At 42.4% G+C, this 21,033-nt stretch overlaps 1 protein-coding gene across 1 annotated transcript in view; it reads right to left on the reverse strand.

The window, feature by feature from the left end:
- Positions 1-7: 7 nt before the first annotated feature.
- Positions 8-21,033, reverse strand: part of RDH10 (retinol dehydrogenase 10) — a 26,223-nt gene continuing 5,197 nt past the window's right edge. The window contains exons 3-6 of the mRNA XM_007453711.1: positions 3,665-3,763; positions 2,308-2,453; positions 407-538; positions 8-300 (exon numbers count right to left, since the gene is read on the reverse strand). Coding sequence (XP_007453773.1) covers positions 177-300; positions 407-538; positions 2,308-2,453; positions 3,665-3,763 — 501 coding nt within the window. The 3' untranslated portion in view covers positions 8-176. The remainder of the gene's footprint in view (positions 301-406; positions 539-2,307; positions 2,454-3,664; positions 3,764-21,033) is intronic.

Consider the following 21,033-nt stretch of genomic DNA (forward strand, 5'->3'; position numbering starts at 1 on the left):
ACTCTAGTCGGTTAATTTTCACTTTATTTTTTTTTAAAAGTGATTTGAAAAAAAAAAAAAAAAAAAGAGTCAATGAGGATTTAGAATCCAGAGAGTATCAATCATGCTGATGTGAGTCGGACTGAGATATCTTGATCGTCTTCTGGTAGAAATGATATTCCACACAAAAAAGATCCTTAGATTCCGTTTTTTGCTTCGTTATTGTTTGTGGCTTGTTTTCTCTGAGCGATAAAGGGGTACATACACTTGTCCGCTCCTAGGAACCGATACATACACACAACTGCTTCGAAAGGGAGGATGCTGAAAAGGAAAAGTCACAGTTAGCCACCGTGAGGCGTGGCGTGTTCCTTACGTTACGGGGCGGACAGGGGAAGACCTGCCGAGGAGGGAGCCCCCTCACACTTACCTCTTCATGAAAGTCACGATGTACATGAGGCGGGGGGTGCAGATCATGGGCTGGTCCGTGAGGATGGCCTTCATAGCCTGCTTCACGCAGTAATCGGGCTTCAGAGGGGGCAGGAAAGGCTCAATTTCCTTCCTGAGAGTTACACATTCAAAAGATGAAATTAAGAATTAACACAAAATAGGGAAGACTCGAAATACACATCAAAACATGAAGGATGACGTTATCTGAGCAAACAGGATTTGGAATTCGTTTTACTTCGTTGTGCTTTTTCTGTATTTTCTAAATTTTCCTACTATGAACACATTTTATTTGCATAGTCTGGAAAACAAGTTAAAAAAAAAGCAGAATTGGTCTGCTTTTCTGTAAAGTGAGAAAGTCATGTTTTCAAAATGCCTTGAAATGTATTTCAAATTACTTTTTTTTTCTTTCAATTGGAAAAGGAGAGGGTGTCTGGCATAACAGACACTAAACCCAAACAAGATGCCAAACTTTTAAGTATTAAGTGTAATTCAAATGATGGTGTATAAACACCAACATAACCTTTCTGAGTGAAATATAAGTCAGCTGTGTGCTTTCCCGGGTACCTGGAGAGGGAAAGCCGTGGCATTTTCTCCGGGGGTCTCTGAGATGAAGTGCCCAGAGACATCCGACCTTCAGCTGAATTCATCCAGGCACCCACTGAAATTTTTTTTTTTAACATCTTTATTGGGGCATAATTGCTTTACAATGGTGTGTTAGTTTCTGCTTTATAACAAAGTGAATCAGTTATACATATACATATGTTCCCACATTTCTTCCCTCTTGCGTCTCCCTCCCTCCCACCCTCCCTATCCCACCCCTCCAGGCGGTCACAAAGCACCGAGCTGATATCCCTGTGCCATATAATTTATTCTTTTGACTTTTCATCGTCCCCCCCCCGCCCCCCTGCAGCTCTGGACACCTGCTGTGATGCTAAACAGGATGCTAAACAGTCTAAGCTCCTCAGACCCGAAGCAACCAGTTCCTAAGTCCGTAAGAGGCAAAAAGCAAAGCAACACACACCCTGCCCACACGCGGGAAAAGAGGCAGGGCTGAGTCCGTTCCTGGTCCAGACTTGGAGTCAGCCTGAGATGGAAATGACTCAAATCACCTCCACCTGTTCAGAGTGTGGCCAGGTTCAGGATGTGTCCAGATCGGCCCCGACCCATGGGGAACTCGTTTGGTTCTCTCGCTTTGCCTGTCAAATTCGTCCAAGCAAAGATCTCACAGTCAGCATGTCTTTACAAGTGTCCTCTTGATGAGTCACGGCTTTGTTTACTCCGCTTAGCTCAAGTCAGATTTGACTTGACATGGCTATTCCCACGTGCCTCCTCCTTCCAAAGTGTGGTGGTATCTCATTTCATGTTTAGAAAATCTCAACGTTTCTTCTCATTCTTTCAGAGTGAATCTAGCTACGTATACTCTCTGCAAAAAGGAAGTTCCCAAACCTGGGGTGCCTCATTCAAGGGTCTTTTTGGAAGAAAGACCACCCTCTTCTATGGCAGTGACATTGTTTCGTAGCCAAACCAAAGTCGCATTTACGTACTAACATTAATATTAAAGAAAGAAAATCACCCCTAAAGAAGTAGCTTCTAAGGAAAATCCTGAGTATTTGCTCCTTGAAGGTGCAGAGAAGCCATTTCCTACTGATGCTCGTAGGCTACCTTCTGTGAGCTAATACCAGTCCTTGCTTATCAATCGTACACGCCTCAACTTTACAGACCTTGACCAACGAAAGCTACAAGTGAACTGCCAAGCGACAGACATGGAAGTGCAAGGTGGATTATGGCTGGAGATCTGATTGATTCCACATATTCTCCCAAGATGGAAAGATGATTTGTTAGAACCGCTTCTTGTCAGTATTAAGGCGGGCCCTTACTGACCTGATTCGGCAGCCCCTGAACATGCCAGTGTCTACAAGGTAAGGGCAAACCAGCGTGGTTTTAATTCCATCCTTCTCTGCAGCCTTTAACTCATGGCTCAGGGATTCATGAAAACCCACGACTCCAAATTTACTGGCGCAGTAATCCTGAGGCAGAGGGGGAAAGAGCAGAAATCCTCAGTACATGTTCACATCCCTGACCAATCCCAAGCTGCCCTGGTCCCGTTACTCTGGTTACATGTTTGATATAAAAGGTTACAGGTGACTAAGCAAAGAAAAGGAGAGCATTTTAAAAGACAGATATCTGATGTGGTTTGGTGCAGAAATAATATTTTCAAAGTAACAGCAGAAACAGATGAACACTTTCTGCCACATCAACGGAGTATCAGGTTACTTTGGGGAAGTTACCACAAAGGACTCTATGAAAGCTAACAAGCTGGAGTTAAAAATGGAGAGAGGCTCACTTTGAAGTGTCTGGAAAATTTACAAATGGTCTCTTGTTCAGTAAAGGAGACTGAAAAACCAGTTTGTTTAAATTAATGCTGGGAGAACAAAGGCGAGTTTAGCTGGGGTTATAAGCTGTTATGATCCAATTTTCTTTTTAGGGCCAAGTGAAAATGGAAATGATAACTCTACCCTGTAAAGTTAAACTAGAACTTAACCTAAGGACTCACGGTATAGCAAGAAAGTTCTCCATTACCCAACTTTAAAATTAGGAGTTGAAATGTAGAATGTAGAAACTGTCTCTGCTGCATCCTTTTGCATATTTGCATGGGATGATGTTTTCAGTTTTCCGCTACAGGCACCCATGGGACAAACAGCACACAGAGCAATATACATATACATGCTTTGTAACTTGAATTTGGTGAAGAACAGGGTCTGATTAAGCCCAGTTCTACAGACTTAGGATGCAGACACCTCACATCAGCCCTAAGCATCTCATCTGATGAGCTAACACAAGATAGCTCGCTTTTGGCAAGCTGACCAAAACAGAATGTCAACCTTTGGCCTCATTTATCTGTTCCCTGTGGCACTGCCACTGCCCTCCAGTTTCATCCTGACCCTGTGCCTTCCCACTACTGTCAAGCACAACTGCTAATGAAAATGGGGCCATACTGAGGACGGGCCCACCCACTTCTGCTGCTGCTGCTGCTTTGTCAAACTAGTATTAAGTGCCTTTACGGCAGAAGACGTAGAGCCACGTGGGTTGCTGGGGAGCGTTCCACACGCAGCACACAGGTAGCGTGCTTTCATGGCCTTTCAGGAATATGCGGGCAGCAGGTACCCTTCCTAGGACTTTGGTGTATTCTTCACGAGATAAACCGACTGAAAGAAGGACATGCTTTATAATGACAAACCTCAACTCCAGCAGTACTGAACAATCCCAAGGAACTTGCAACTGTCACAATATGACCATGATTAATCTCCAGCATGGTAGGAAGAAAAGCCTTAGTGGTCTGAAAGAAAAGGAAGATTCAAGCTTTAGAACTGACATTATGGGTTTCACCTAAAAAACAACAGCAACAAAAAACAAACAGAAACCCCACAAACCCAAGATCACGAAACAAAGTTTTACCCACATAATGTTACATTTCCCAATCTGTTTGAAAATATTTTACATTTATCAAAAAGAGAAGATCCTTTAGGCGTCTGGCTCACTTAGCACCGTATCATCGGCATGGCAGGCCTGTTATAAGCCGTGACCAACAAGACTGTAACACAAGAGCTTTCGGGGACAATGTCCAGAGATGAAAAGAAAGCCATTAGGAGAAGGCTCTTTATCACCTTTCAAGTGATAGTTATCTGCTAATCTAAACTACTCCCAGGTCAGAGATCTTTTCATGCTCTGACACTTCAGTGCAGCATCTCATGGTCTGTGAGGGACCTCCCGCGTACCCACGAATAGAAGCCTCGTGTAATGTTTACCTCATGGCTGTGTCTACACAGCAACAGACCCATGAATGAAGAGATATTCCAGAAGCATCTTCCAGCATCCAAGCTGTATTATCAAAGTATGCTCACAGGAGGTAAAGTATTTTAGGTGTAAAAAAAGGAGGGTAAAGTACAGAATCATTTTAATGAAAAACGTATCCTAACACTAACTGTGCTGTGACAATTTATAGCATTTGAATGACCACACTCCACTGTGGGGTATACTGGGGGGTGACTTCCCCACGGAGGCAGGTGACTAGCCACTCAGGGGGCAGAGCACCCAAAAGGCGGCATCGATTTCTCATTCACTGAACTTCTCTTTTCTCTCTAGCTTTCTTGCCTTCCAGATGCAAGGTTGTATTTTTTTTTTAAATTACTTCAAATTGCTTAACATGATCCATTAACTACTCCACCAGGCTCCCAACAGTTTTATAACCTGCTTCTTAAAAGAAAGCAGCAAAGAGCAATCTGTCCACTGCTGAGTTATATCCCACTGCCAACACAGCTTCCCATGATTTATGAAGTTAAAAAAACCCAAACACTAACCAGTGGACTTAAAGGAGAGTTGCATTCCCTTCTCAGAGGATTTCCTAGCTATGAGATCGCTGAATTTTTGCATATTTTATTTGTTTTGATAGCTTCTGCATGTACAAGATCAAACAGTCATTCCATTAATTTTGAAATTTTTCCATGTCCCAATCCATGATGCATTCAGTTGCCAGATGAATCTTTGTGAAATACCCCAAGGTCTTCCCCAGTCTGACTCCTGATCATCACATAACCCCCTGGTCCCCATTTACATCCATGTGTCTGGGCCTCCTCACTGCTGTTACCTGTGTCACACTTATTCTCACCTGTAAGGTTTTACCCATGATCTCAACTCTTCTCTGACAATCTACCCTGATGCCCTCCTATATAATTCAAAGTGTAATATTCATCACATATTTACATAGCCTCTCATGCTTTTCAAAGTGCTTTATGTTAATTATGTCACCAGAGTCTCTCAATAATTCTCTATCACAGGTAGTTATGGTATTAAGCCTTTATCTAATATTATCCTATTCACCTTGACTTTGTCCATATTTCTTTAAGACATATAATCAGTATCATTCACTGTAACGTATAATTATGTTCTGCGGTGCTTTTTGTTTTGTTTTGTTTTGTCCTTTCAGTCTACAGCACCTGGAAACTTCAGGCTTTATAGCTTATATATGGGGACAGAATTACAATATAGTAACATCACAAGGAAGCTTATCTATTCCAATCTAAACTACAAAACACATCCTTAAGTAATCAGGCCTGTAAGTCTTATTTTACATATCTGATTATAATTGTTCCTCAATTAACTAAAAGGTATAAAATTTAGTCTTGACATTATCCAGAGACCACGTCTAAGTTTTAAAAGTTTGCTCTAGTCTTGAAAGAGAGGGATAGATTTAACATGAAGGTCTTATTTTTAAGTTAAGTAAGTAGCAGGACTCAAGAGTACATCCTAAGAAATTACACACAGTACAGAATACCAGTAGGAATTTTCTACTTGGTTACCTGACAAATCCGAATCGCTGACCGTGCTCGCTCCCAGCCTGTTTCCACACTAACTACCCGGTGGCCAGGCCTGACTAGAAACCCAGACACCCAGTGGGCGGGCTCTAATGACTTCTCCATGTTCGTGTTCCATGTTGGTGCCTGCAGGTGTTAAATGACTAATCCAGATCCCCAGCACATATGAAGGTAGGTGACAGAAGATTACCAAATTCCTTACTGTTTTGATTTTATGTTTTTAAGCCTTTATTGAATTTGTTACAATATTGCTTCTGTTTTATGTTTTGGTCTTTTGGCTGCAAGGCATGTGGGATCTTAGCTCCCGGACCAGGGATCGAACCCGCACCCCCTGCATTGGAAGGCAAAGTCTCAACCACAGGACCGCCAGGGAAGTCCCTCCTCACTGTTTTTAAGTTTAATTTCTTGCAAAGTTCTGAAACGGATTCATGTCCCCTCCTGACCTGGCAGAATTAGCTTATTCATTCAACAAGTATTTCCTGAACACCTACTACATGCAGGTCTTGTATTATGATCTGGCCAAGCGATGACAGGTAACATGGCAGCAGGTCTCATTCCTGTCTCTAAGCAGAATTTATCCTCACCAGCATCTAACTGTGTTACATCAGTACATCAAATATACAACAGTTTTAGTTTATCCTTTACAAAAGCAGGGTGCTATAGCTACATATTCTAAAAACTGTGATTTGGGCCTGCTTCCCTCCCTTCACCCCCCCACCAAAGTAGTTTGGAGGGACATTTAAGCTACTGGTTTTGCACTTAAAGGAAATAAGAAAAAAGAGAGAAACAAAAGAATCCAAATATAGCTATGTGGCTAAAGTCTTTTCCAACTGTGGGTTGTAAACATTTTTTAGGGAAATAGGCTTCACTTTAAGCTGCTAGTAAAGTGTGGCACAGGTCTGTCTGTTTCAGTATGAAGCTTTCTTTTAAGAGGGAGGGGTTGATTTTTTTTAAAAAAGGGCTGTGGCAGGTCAACACTTCTTATAAAATCTGTGCCTCCTGCCTCATCCGGGACCTTCAGTAGAAACAAAATCTAGCGTGCCACTGTGCTTTCTACATGCCAAGACAAAGGTCTATGCTCTTTATTTAGAAAGGCTCACCACTTACACGTCTACAACTACAGTTATTACAACTGCTAGCAATATCAGAAACACCAGACAAGGTGCTGGGGAAACTGGGAGGGGAGGTAAGCCATCCAAGGGCCAGGCGGCCTTGGGACCCAGACTGGTTTTCTTCCAAAGCTGGTGGCCACCACTCAGCTCCTACTGGATGCCGGGCGAAGGCAAGCCTGGGGGAAGAGCGTTCATACCAGGGACACTCAGGTTTCCTTTTAAACCCAAGCTTGCAGGGCTCAGGCTGGAGCCTGATCCATGTGACTGAGCACTGAGGCTGTTAATCATTTCCTTTGCTGCCTGAGTGGAGGTGAGCAATTACCACCCGGGCCTTCTTTCCACAACCAAACCCCTGCCTTGTGTCTGGGGCACATTACCAAATAAACTTTGATCAACACGAGGTCTAGTCCTTATGTTATGAGAAAAAGTGCTGTAAATGGGTGGTGAGAAAGCATCACGCTCTCGGGAACTTTCCCGAGTAAACCGACGAGTTTTCTTTTCTAATTACTCTTGCCCTCAACAGTCTGGTGGGTGACATCTGAGATAGCACAGCACAATCTGTCCTTGACACAGTTTGACAGCACAAAGAAATCTGGCACTTTGTGATGAATTATTAATGTGCACAAATATTGTAGCACGTATGAAATGGGGACCAGCAAGAGGTGAAGTGCCAGTTGCCATGACACCAGTCAGTTCAAGCTCAGGTTCGTGATCTTTGTCTGAGACTCGTTAGAAGAACGAGCAAATCTGCGGCACACACCCAAATGGCTTGAGTGTAAATTCACGCACGTGCTGCCGACAGTGAATCTGAGAGGGGCAACTCCGCCGGACACCGGGACCATTGCGTTCTCTTACTGCAAGGACGAATTATCCAGCTCGGGAGTTACCAGCTGGTAAAGGGATCGCTAAAGGAGTACTCTTGATCAGTCGCCAGAGTTAGCTGGTCCCAACAGTGGGTGGCAAGGTTAGCTAGATGTTTAGTCTAAGTCAGAGAACTGCACTCTGAGCTCTGTCCTCTTATTCAAATGTCTGAGACACAGGGGAGGACATCTAGATCGTCATGAGGAAAATGTGGTTGACTCTTGACCTGGGGGTGGGGGAGTCTCAGAGTCAGCAACCAATTTGTATGTTCAGTGAGACAATTTAGAATTGGAAGGGACCCAGGGATTATTTTATCTGCAAAAGAGAAAACTCTTTCAGTAATGGATCCTGGCTAAAAAGTATGATGATAGACCTCTGATTACCTGTGATTAACTTTATCACAAGACTCCAATACCATAAGCTGCCAAGCTGACAGGATTGCTAAGTGACTAAAAAGAAAAAAAAGAAAGGAAGGAAGGAAGGAATGAAGGAGGGAAGGGAGGAAGGAAGAGGATATTCAAACAGACACTGACATTCCTATGAAACATGCTTCACAAGTTTAATATCTCCATAGCTCCTCGGGGTTCCTCTTCAAAGAACTGGGCACTTTGAAAGATAACTGTAAAGGTCATATTTATAATATAAACAAGAACTTCTTAAACAGAAGTGTGACTGGACACAGACATGACATGTCATATCTTGAGAAATCTTCGAATGTTAGGTTTACGCCAAATTAACTCCCAACAGTTCCAACCCTCCAGATCATTCCTGGTGCTCTTAATGACAGACTGCAATGCAGAGCCCGCAGCTGCACTGTCAGGACAAATTAACCTAAAGCTAAACAAAAGAGAACGTGAAGAAATGTGGTATCCGGCAAAGGCCGACTTTTGAAATTTCAAAACTGACGACATTTTAAAGGTATAGGTAAAACACTCAGAATGTTTTCCATATTTGCAAGCTATTCAAGGATAATGGATACTAAGGGAAAAGCAAAGTTCATCTCTCACAGTTAGGAAAAGGCCTCAAACTCTATTTTTGTGCATTTGCATGACTGTCCTGTGGTCAATTCAAGAAAAGGTATCTTTTTAAAAGAATCATTTTGAAGTGTTTCTCTCATTTGAATGTCCAAGAAACAGAAAACTTTCATTTCTAAAGGGGACCAAAAATCATATTACAATGGGAAAAGGCTTAACACCATGAGCACATATACAGTACAGTTTTCTGATGTATTTATGTTTAAGGATTTTCAGAATCTCCAAATAGCAGCAATATATATGATCTGGAAAAAATACAATCAAGACTCCACTGAACAAAGAACATTTAACTGGACATCCCTATGGTACCCCTCCAAATGGTTCAGCGACTCTCCTTGGTGTTTTGCTGTTTCTGCCTGCCTCTGTGAGAGTAACTTATCTTTGTCGGAATCACAGAGGAACATACTGCTTATTTACAAGGTTAAAATGACATCTGGTGGCACTCTTCTATGAAAATTCAGTCACTTCTCCCGGAAAACGATGATTCAAGAGTACAGACTATTGAAGGTGCTGAAAATACAGGGAACTGGGTTTAAAAGGCTATTTAATAGGGTTAATCATTAGTGTGCTCAAAGATTAAAAAAAGGGTGACATACTCCCAAGCTAATCTGGGAAAGGAATTCCCTGGCTAAGTATTCTTAATCCAGTAGATTTACAGACATCTGCTTAATCAACGTACTGAGCACCAAACTCTAGAAACTTCACTTTGACCACAGAAAGTGTAACTTGAAATTTTTCATTACAAAACTGTCTTCAACTAGGAAGTAAAACCCAAATCTGTATTTGTTAGCAATAAACTGACTTTAAATACTTTAGTTGCAGTTGACAGCACAAATTCTGAAATTCATGTAATTCGATGACGGCTTTTTTTTTTTTCTTTCCTATTTGGGTGTGTTTGTAGAGACAAGAAAGGTCTCCAGACAAATTGTGCAACAAAGCCCCAAGATACTGAAACCTGGAACGACTCTCAGACTTAACAAAATGTTCATGAAAATCTCTACCTGCCTGACACAAAATGTTCTCTCTTTAGCTATAGAGAATATGTCATAAACATCAAATTCATATCAATGTTACATCTACTGTCCTTTTTGTTATGATTTTGAGGCCACAGGGATTGGTTTAACATTTAGAGGCATCAGCAGTTAATACTTAACGCACATGCACGAGTATACTCCTACAGTTGCCCTGCAACCAAGAAGCTAATAAAAGAGCAAGGCTTTTCAAATGAACACCTAGATGACGACACCATTAGTTATTCAGCAAAAATAAATGCTTCATTAACTTGCCTTCTCACTGTTAAAACATGGGATGAATCTACCCCAAGGCAGCAACTCAGATATCAACATTCCCTGACACTTCGGAGTTCCCTGTGCAGAAATAACCAGAAAGGAGGGGACTTAAAACTCAATCTGTCTGGAAAGTACACTGGCCTTTAGAGTCCAGAAACCACATGGTCCTGACTGTCAATCACTTAACCTTCCTTGTTACTTGACCTCTCTTGGCTTAACTCATTTGGGAGACAAAAAGGAGATCTCCAAAGTTTCTTAGCTCAAAAATGTTACGACGGCTTATATCCAATAATTCGTTCTTTCTTCAATACACAAGTCGTAACACAGAGGTATTAGTTGCCTAAGACTTTCGTAAATGACTCAGTAAGGTATCAACTCCATTAGTGCAGTTGCCAGCATCTGGTGAGCAGTAAAAATATCTATTCATTAAACATTTATATGTTGTCATGGCTGTGCCTTTTAAAATAATGTAACGTGAATCCATGCCTCTTACATATTAAAAAAAACTACAATCATTGTTTTTCTTTCACTTGAGTCCATGGAAGCTCAATGTTTTAAAAGGAATGATGAATGCTGCACACTGGTTCTGAAAGGCTGCTTTCTCTGACCCTCCCCCTGGCTGAGTCCTAGTTGATCAAAGGAGTGTTCCCCAAGCCCCTGACCCGATTTAGTAACTCTTTACAGAATAGTGAAAATAGGCCACAAAATTGCAGCCAAATAGTCTGCTAAACAACAGGTTGTCATTAATCCCTCTGCTTTGCCCCAAACACAAATCACATCACCGAAACTGTAATGAAAACAGACCTTCCACAGGGCAGAGGCTTCGGTTCTGCTCTAGTGACTGGCAGCTGCTTCCATGAGGCATAACCACGTGCGTGTGAGCTCAGCCACTGCTTAGGCCATCTGAAGTGGCAGGACCCAGCCCGCGCCCAACCCAAATGCCACAGCCCAGCAAGGCCCCCGTGATCCCCTTCCGTCACCCTTCGTATTTCATATACGCAGAGTTCAAATTCTTCTCTGCTTTCCAGTGTGCTTACTGTGGAGGCTTTATAGAAAATTAAATCTTTACCTAAACTCCAGATACATAAAATCAAGAGGTTACTCCTGAAAACTCACTTTATTCTTAGGCATGCACTATAACAACTTAGAACTTTCTCACTGTATAAGGGGGTCTATGAGATACCTGTATTGTGCTAGGCATTGTTAAAAAAACAAAACGAACAAACAAAAACTTTGCAAACCTCTTAAAGACACTTAAGGATTGTAAAAAGCCACCTTTTCTAGCAATCAGTTCTCAGACTATGCTACACTTTGGAATTATCCGGGGGAGGTGTTCCTTCTGAGGCCCAGGCACACCCACTCTGAGGCCCAATTATACCCGGGAGGGAATCTGGCCCGGGAAGGCAACACTCCCCAGGTGACTTGACTATGCAGCCTCAGGCTGAAGAGAGCATCTCAGCCTCAGCCCCGTGGACATTTTGTGCTGTGGGTAATTTTACATTGTGGGGACTGTCCTGTGTGTTGTACAGTGTTTAGCAGCATCCCCGGCCTCTACCCACTAGATGCCAGTAATAACCCCACCAGTTCTGACAAGGGGAAATGTCTTCAGATGTGGCCAAATGCCCCTGAGGGGAAGAGAGCCCCATGAGAACCACTCTTTAGAAGGAACGTGAACATTAGCAAATCAAGTTCCATATAGTCCCGTGATGATTTTTTCTAAGCTCTAAGTCTCATATTGTAATGACATTTTCTAGCTTTGCAAGACATTCTAGGCTTAAAAAAATTTCACAACTTAAATATGGGCTCAGAAGCCCATTGTAGTTTACATGCCAATACCTTCAAACCACCACTCTACCACTAAATTCAGAAACACCACTGAAGGGAGATAATGCTGACAACCTGCAGGGGCTAGGAGCAGAGAAGCAGGGTGCACAAGAGGCAAGGTCTCTGCCCTCCTGCAACTTATTTCCAGACAGCTGTTTGGTCCTGGGCAGGAAGAACATATCTCTTCAGTGCATAGCCTTGACTCTGTACCATGATGTTTATGGCTTTGGAAACTCCATCCTGGGCACAGCAACCAAGGGGGATAGTGAGCAAGAGATCACCTGGGTTCCTCCTTTAACAATGGCCTGGAACCCAAATAAAAAAACAAAAACAGGGCTTCCCTGGTGGCGCAGTGGTTGGGAGTCCGCCTGCCGATGCGGGCGACACGGGTTCGTGCCCCGGTCTGGAGGATCCCGCATGCCGCTGAGCCTGCGCGTCCGGAGCCTGTGCTCCGCAACGGGAGGGGCCGCAGCGGTGAGGGGCCCACGTACCGCAAACAAACAAAAAAACAAACAAACAAAAAAACAACACCTAGACAAGGCGAACCCTAGAGTGCATGGTCTAGTATTTTCCTAGTCTACAAAATCCCTAAAGGGCTAATTAGCTCAGGGAATTTAAAAAAAAAAAAAAAAAAAAGCAGAGAATATTGAGAAAGTGGGAAGGGAAATACGTGCTCAAGAGCCATTCCTCCTCAAACTTTGATGTGCACAAGAATTATCTGGGATCTGAATCAAATGCAGACTCTGATCCAGTAGGTCTGGGAGAGGAGAGGGCCTGAGGGCTTGCTTTTCTAACATGCAGCCTGATGGGGTGATGCTGTTGCTGCCATTTTGGACCACAGGCTGAGCCTAAGGTTGTAGCCTGAGCCAGGTCATGTCTACTCTAAACCTCAAGTGGCTTCAGATCAATTTCTCCTAGAAATTCAGCAAGTAAAGGCAGACTAATTTCTCTGTCCTCTATCCTACCTGTGTTCTCTGAACCACGGTATTTATTAGGGGTTGAGAGGCCCCATTCTCCACTTCCCACATCCTTTCCCCAGTAATGTTTATCAGACAAATGCCAGTTCAAATTGATGTCAAGATCCCTGGGAGCTTTGTATGGATAACTATGGGAGTTTACAGACTGACTGTATGTATATTTGCCTTGGATCCATATTTAGCACTAGCAAGCCCCTCTGCTGTGGTTTGAATGTTTGTGTCCCTCCAAAATTCATGTTGAAACCTAATGCCCAATGTGATGTTGCTAGGTCAGGAGGGTGGAGCCCTCATGAGTGGGATAAGTGCCCTTATAAAAGAGACCCCAGAGAGATCCCTCACACCCTTCCACCATGTGAGGTTACAGCAAAGACGGCTGTCTACAAACCAGGGAGTGGGTCCTCACCAGACACCACATCTCCCGGAGCCTTGACCTTCGACTTTCAGCCTCCAGAATTGTGAGCAATAAATTCCTGTAGTTTATAAGCCACTCAGTCCATGGTAATCTGCTAGAGCTGCCCAAATGGACTAAGACACCTCTGACCCCATTAGAACAAGCTCTCAAAAAGAGACCTAGATTTCAAAATCCTTCCCCCTTACTCACAGAGGCTTTGAGGGCTTAGCTTTCAAGACACGGAATTTAGACCCTTTTAGCCTCAGCATTTATTTACCTTTAAAAGTTTCCACATTTACCTTTCTGAAGCTTTCACGCTTTGGTAAGCCTGTGAGAAAACCCTACCTAGGAAAAAGTTACCCCTTTAAAAGTCAGATACTTGGGCCACAAGTTTGGACACCATCAGCTGGCCAAAACTGCACAATTTTGAGAATCCATGATTAGCATTTCCAAAGCAAATCTCATGGAGTTACCTGGAATTCTGCTCTCAAAAGAATATTATGTAACAGAATAAAGGTTTTATATTTTCCAGGAGATGAGCTTAAAACAAACAAGAGCCTAAACTAAAACCACACTGTTACTGCCATTTCAGTTCCAAGTATTTATAGAACTTTGTTCAGCCAGTCTTTGTAGAAGAGCCCTTTTTATTCATTACTTTTTATGTCTGTCCTGTCAGTGTTGACATGCAAACTAGGAAGAGAAGGAAGCTGAGTGACCAAGGATACACCACACTCTTGTCAATGAAGTAACCATCTCAGACACAGACCATGGAAAATTACAGAAAAGGGACAGAAGAACACATGAATTGGGCTTTGGTAATAAAATGTTAGTGTGGTATTGGGTCTTTAGAATTTTACATGTTTGTCTAATTTATGGAGCAAACTTTCCGGGGATATTAAGCTAGGGTTAATTAGTCATTGCTAAACTAACCGTGCTAATAAAAAAAAAAAAAATCAACATTTGAAGGTGGATTCTTACATTATACCACAGGGCACAAGCATAAGTGACTCCTAGGAGAATCTACCAGGAGCTTGGAACATGTAGCCCAGATAAGTATTTGTAGAGCTTCTAAACTAAGTCCTAGGCTGAGGATCTGGGTCCTAGCTTCTTCCTTCCCCAGTGGTGACCTTAGGCAAGTCCCATAACCTCTCTCGGTTTGTTTCCTCATCCATAAAAATGGGGATATTGGCTCTACTTAATTCAGAGTTGCTATGAGGAGCAAATGAGAGAAAAGTGTTTATGAAAGGGCTTTGTAAAATTTAAGTGCTATGTAAAAGTAGAGTAAATGTACCCAAGGCTAATTAAGCATATATTTATAGGCTATTTGGGTGAGAAGTGCTATCTATTTTTGGTTATGTCATTTCTTCAAGTTCCTGCAATTCCTGGTTCTTACTCTGTACGGCTCGCAAGCCTCCCTGCCCTCCATGTAGTGTCAGACCACACTTCGGGCAAAAACCCAGGACCTGACCACTAGAAGCAGCCTCACAAACACAGGGCTAACAGCCGCTTCAGCTGCCTGCCCCCTTCCTCCGGAATCCTGGGAGATGCTGGGAAACAACCGACACTTTCCAGTAACACCACTTCTCGAATCCTTTTCTTTAGTTCTACTGGGGTCAGAAAATCAACGCTTAAAAATACAAATTACACTGCTTGACGGAGAAGCGTCCAGCAAATGCAAAAATACTAAAAGTTAGTACAGAACTATTTAAAAATAATTTATTACACCTGATGTTTCTCTTTCCCAAGAGATTGTAGAACTATACCCATTTAAAAAAAATCCTTGAGAAATCAGCAGGGGGCAGTATGTTAATTACAATTTGCAGGTGGGAAAAAAATTCAGGCTTTGAATTTTAAGTTGCACTTGTCCTCAAAATACCCATGTGCTTACATAAGTTACACCACAAATATTTTCCCAGTTACACTGATTTGGAAGTGTTATTTTGAGCCCCATTGTTTAGAATAACACTAAGAAGCTGAACCGTGTTAATATTCAGAAATTCCAGTACTAAGCCATTTGAAGGAAAGGCAAGAAATTCACATTTTTATGCAAGCAGCAAAATGAGAGAGAAACACTGTGGTTTCCCCAAACCCCCAAAACGCCAATGTTCACGATGTTAACACCGTTGTCACCTTTCACACATCTTTGCGCGATCTTTGAAAGTTTCACAGACCAAGTCACGTTGTGTTTCCGAATGTGAATTCACTGTAAGTGGCTTGTCAGTTGGGCTCATTTGACAGCACTCAAGGTTGCAGCAGTAATTGCCCTTCCTTGTTAAATATTCTAGCAGCACTTGCTGCGGTGTTGAAAGTTTTATCATCATTATGAGAGGATATTCTTTTTTTTCCCTGTGGTTCACTTAATTTTAGCTTCAGAGCATTTAGGAAAATGGTCCCTGACAGGTGTGAACTTGAGTTTTGAGGGAATTGACAAATAAAGTAAAAAAGAAAAAGAAACTCAAGAACGGGCCATGCTGGGTAAGAGCAAGTAAGAGATGTTGGCATCCTTCTGTTGGAAGGCATGCCTGCCAGTGCTGTGATGGTATAAGCCTGCGTAAACCCAGAGGTCCAGGTGACTGGGAAGCGGCTGGCCAAGTGTGTCAGGGTAAACGAGATTAGGTCCTAAGGCCGTACTCTGACAACCTCTACTCTAAACAATGGTGTCTGAACAGGGTTAGATCACAATACAGGGAGGTTCTCTAAGGCGGCCCTATTACGGGGCCCAGCTGTATGCTTTACCTGTCTACCGTATATTTTCAAAGAATGAATTAAAAGACTCCATCCTCCAAGTTATTTTCTGGTTATGCTTACAAGGGGTCTCCACCTAAAAGGAGTTTTTAGCTCAGTTAATAGAACTATAAGAAGGGGTTAGTTCTTTAAATAGGTAACTACGATAGTAACTTCTGAGATAAGAAATCAACTAATTAAATCAAGAGAGATTCACACATTTTAATCTGATTCCTAGAGTTACAGGCTCAAAACATTGGATTTAACCCATTCAGTTGAGGCAGGGAATAGGTCCCTATTTCTTAAGGACTATCAGTTTGTCATACTCCAAAGATCAACGACAAAAGGCCCTTTATCTCGGGACAATTACTGGCTGTGTGCGGAAGGAAATAAGATACAAATCCACCCTGCCAGCACACCCCCTAGTGGAATTTCAGCATAGTACAACTTGGGGGTCCAAAACCATCCCGGGGATTTAGGACTTCACACAGGCTCGAGTGCACTTTTCCAAGTGCAGTATCTGTAGCTGCGCCAAGGTCAGGAGCCTCCTACCCTGAGCGCTCCAACACAAGCTAGCAAATCGCACACGTCCTCTCTGCATCCAGCCACACAGGCAGACAGCAGGGTTAGACAGAGGCAAGTTGCCTACTTATCTTAATTGAAATAGGCTTTAATTTTAGTTTCTGAAAGAACTAGAACAGAAATTTTAGGTGAATCTGCTATTAATATTCCTCAACTCAAGAAAAAAACTTAAATAAAAAGGGGTTTCCTACTTAAAAAAAATTATTCCACCTTCCCAGTGAGGTTATTAAACTGCTTGGAAAGTGTTTTCTGATTGTCACATCTCAGGTATGTTCAAGTTACTCAAGTCAATTCACTAGAATTTGCCAAAGATCTTGAAAAATCTGAAAAATGGTTAGGGTAAAAACAAACGTAAAGAAAGAAAGTTGAGAATGTGAGCAGTTAAGCATTTAACCATAGGGTCTGCAGCCCTCCTCTGGGCCGCAGTGACCCGATCACGCATCGGATCCAGTGGCTGAGGGCTCTGCCAGGCATTCTCCACTCAGTCTTTCTGAAAAAGCTGTTCCAGCAGTGTTAGCCTTAGCGCAGGTTAACGAATGCTTCCACTTTGACATGCCGTATAGATTAATTTCTACCTGGGCAGATACTGGATAAAGCCCTGGATGTAGAAATAATGAGGGAGAAAAGAATACCAAGTTTGCTTCCAGGAATCAAGATAAACAGCACATAATCAAACAAGAGAGGCCCATTCCCTGAACCAGGAACTTGACACTATTCTACAAGGACTGCCCCCTTAATATATAAAGACACTATGAAGTCAACATGAAAAGATTTTGAATGTATTCGTTTTTCTTTCTCAGGAGTAGTGATACATTTTGTCTGAACTATTCAACTTTTGTCTCCCAGTAAGACAGGACCCAAATGGCAGAAGAGCTGAGTGTGCCGGGCCCCTTCAGGCCCAGCGTGGTGTCCAGCCTGGCTGGTGTTTACAGTCTACCAGGGGGTGTAATAGGTGATGAGCTTGGAAGGCAGGTGGAAAGCAGCGTTGGAAGGCCTAAGCTGCCATGCTCACAAGCCTGGACTTCACGCTGTGAACAATATGGTCACACAGGGCTTGGGGTAGGTTCTAGTCAGCATCATCTTTAAGCAGGCATATAACAAACTCAAGTCTGCTTAGATCACCCTGGGTTGGAGAGCAAAGGCTGGAAACGGGAGAGAAGTTCAGAGATTCTTTGTAGAGACCAGAGGTGAAAGAAGCACGAAGGAGGATGCAGGAATGGAAAGGAGGGGATCAAAGAACATGATAGCAACAGATCAGTCAGGATTTGGTGACCCATGAATGTGTGCGGGATGGAGAATTACAGACACTGCTGATGCTTCCAAGCCCGGTACTGGCCACACCAGGGAGTTCAAGAAGGGGCGAAGAGGAATTCGTTCAGTTTTGAGGTTTGCCGGTTTTAGGGAATTCGTGCAAGAGCTGAGACAGCTGTATGAACTTGGGAACTCTTAGAAATCACAGTTGAAGCCACCGAAGTAAACAGATTACTCAACTAGAGGTGCACAATGAGAAGAGGTCTGCACATGCCATACTAAACAGCCATCGTATCTCGGAGGTGGGGAGGCTGAGAGGATGGGGAAGACAGGAAGAGAAGCAGGAGAAAGGGGGCTTATCATGGAAGCTAGAGCACCAGCGTTTCAAAGAGATGGTCAACAGGCTCATGTTCTGTAGAAAGGTCACGTCACACATTGGATTTGGCCATTAAGCAAGCCCCTACTATTTTTTCATGACACTGGTTACTTAGCAATATTTTCTAAACAACTCAGATAACCGGACACAGATTACAACACATATCAAAGGTGTTGGGAAGATTTTTACAGGATGGTTCCCTGCTCACAACAGTTATGTAAAGTGACATCTTATCATGTCATGGATGTTTATTTCTAGTTGCACTAGATTTGGGTCCAGCATGTAATATATCAAATATAGAAACGCAAAGCTCAGTGAGCATGTGATCTTATTTTACGTTAGGAAAGAAGGCTGTGAAATGACCCTGATAGGTATAGAGTTCCAAGTATCCAAGCAGTTGCTATCTAAGGAGATGTTTTACTCGGTTTTTAACTGTGACCGTGAGAATTAATAAGATAAAGTATGCTGACCCTATGTCAATTTACAGTTTGGTTCAAGACACAAAAAGTTTTTCTGAAGTTCAAACACTTGATTTTTATGCATGTGAATTCATTTAATAACAAAAGCCAGCTCTAGTACAGACTTGAAAATACACCATGAATTTCAAGTTTTTAGTAGGGAAAACAATACTCCATAGAATTCTTAATATTATGCTTTGGAGGAGGAAGTATCAGCCTCTTTTATAAGAATAGAAATTTTTATTTTTTTAATTCTAAATCTAAGAAGCCTTAGATTTCTCTAACCAGAGAACAGAGGAATATAGTATTTGAGATTAAAAACCAGTAAATCACATAAGAACTTAAACATTAATGATTAGGGACCATTCATGAGATATTAGGTACAACCATAGCACTAATGTCTTTAAGTGCCACATTACTCAGATCTAGCTGGTGGGCTTTTACTTTTCCTGGATGGATTTTAACTAAATAGACTTTAGACACTTGGATATAGATAAATGCCTAATTCAGTAATTAGTATTTTAAAACTGTGAAACCTTTTAAGTTAAGTGGTCTATTAATTAACTACCAATTATCTTGCCTGACTATCACATCAATAGAAGTAAATTACCGACTAGCGAATTGACAGATTTAGTCCTTTACCATGGAAAACTTCAGAACATAAAAGGCCTGGAGTTAAATGCTTTTGCTTCCCCCTTTTGGTTAATCGGGGATCAATTTGCTGCTCACGTATAAATGCCAAGTGCAGCTCTTTGGTCAAAAAGGATCTACAGATAAACTTTGTCTTTTAGAAATGGCAAGCAAAGATTTTTTTTTTTTTTTTTTTAAGATTCCTCTTAAAAAATAACAAATGAAGCAATACTTAATGTTTTGGGGGAAACATGTGTTTGCAGTTCCTATATGGAGGCCAACTCTCCATATTTCAAAGGACACTAGAGAGGTATTTTCAAGCTTTTGCATCTCACCCAGATACAGAGAGAACCTGAGTGGACTGTTTCTCTGACTTACGCCAAAATTCAAGTGCACTGTACTGTACACATTCTCACGTTCTTGTCCTAACTGTGAATGTTGCACAACAGATCACGCTGATTAGAACCTACCTCAAATCTATCACTTCTTGACTGGTGACCAAGAGAAGGTTCCTAGGAGAGCTGCTGGTGATAGGAGAACACTGGATGACAACGTATCACAGCAGACTGGGGGGCTGGGCAGAATAATGCCAAGTACTGCAAAAGCTTCTAATGTGTATGCAAATAGGTTCGAGGTTAAGAAGCAAGGAAAGAACTGCAGCAGGAATCCTCTCCTTGAGGCTCGGCCACTGGCAAATATGAATGACTGCCATATATTCAAATTGAGCTGATTCAAACTGGTCTATCAACACCAGCCTTCTCAAAGTCGCTAGCCTCGCACCAATGAGCAGAGTCAATATACTATAATAAAAAACAAGCTTACAGGTAGGGCAGGGAGAATGGAAAACTTGTGGAGGAAAACAAAAGGAGACAGACACAATAATGAATGTGAGACAGCCTCACTTTGAGATCCCATCAATCTTATGCAGCTTGAATTAGTCCAACATAAGGCTTACCCTTTGAAACTTAAGAAGCCAGACCCATGTGAGCATTCTCTGAATAGGTTACCTTCTAAATATTTAAGGAGAAGCTTAGCCTATACTATCAAACATTTACTGAGTGACTAGGAGTAGAGTTTTGTTCCTGGCAGGGGAAAACAAACAGACGGCCATAACAAACTGCCTACAGACAGCTTGCCATCTACTTGGAGATCTCAGGGCACAACGAATCAAAAGTTATACCAAAGACCACATACTATGCACAAAGGATGGGGGAGACAACAAACACTGCGAGAGATCAAGGGAAAGAAGAGGCAAGTCATTTAACAGCAGCTTCGTCAGAAAACAACGGGTTGCACAAGATGGTCTCTAAGGATCCCTGCGGCTCTGATAAGCAAAAATGCCAGAAAAGGGCTGGAGTGGGGATGGAAGTTATATGAAGAACTTGAGCCAGGCCTCAAAAGATATGTGGAGCGGAGAAGTGGGCCTTCCAGGCTGGGGGAGTGGCACGAGGCATGGTTCAAAGGAGGAGCCCCCAAAGCTCTTCAGTGAACGTCCGCATGGTTTCTAGTTCACTGCCTATGACTTTACCTCTGGGTCAGGATCAACACGCTCTTTATTATGTTATGAACACAGACACCAACCGCTACTTAAAAGGCTGGTTAAAGATGATCTGTTCAAATGATGAACAAGTCTTTGCTCAGCTGATCCACTCTTTGGGGCAACTTCTTTTCCCCACCCAGATGCAGTAAAAAGACGTGCTGGTTATTTTTTTCTGGAAGGGAAAGA

Source organism: Lipotes vexillifer, unplaced genomic scaffold, assembly GCF_000442215.2.
Source record: "Lipotes vexillifer unplaced genomic scaffold, Lipotes_vexillifer_v1.1 scaffold35, whole genome shotgun sequence".
Taxonomy (NCBI): Eukaryota; Metazoa; Chordata; class Mammalia; order Artiodactyla; family Lipotidae; genus Lipotes; species Lipotes vexillifer.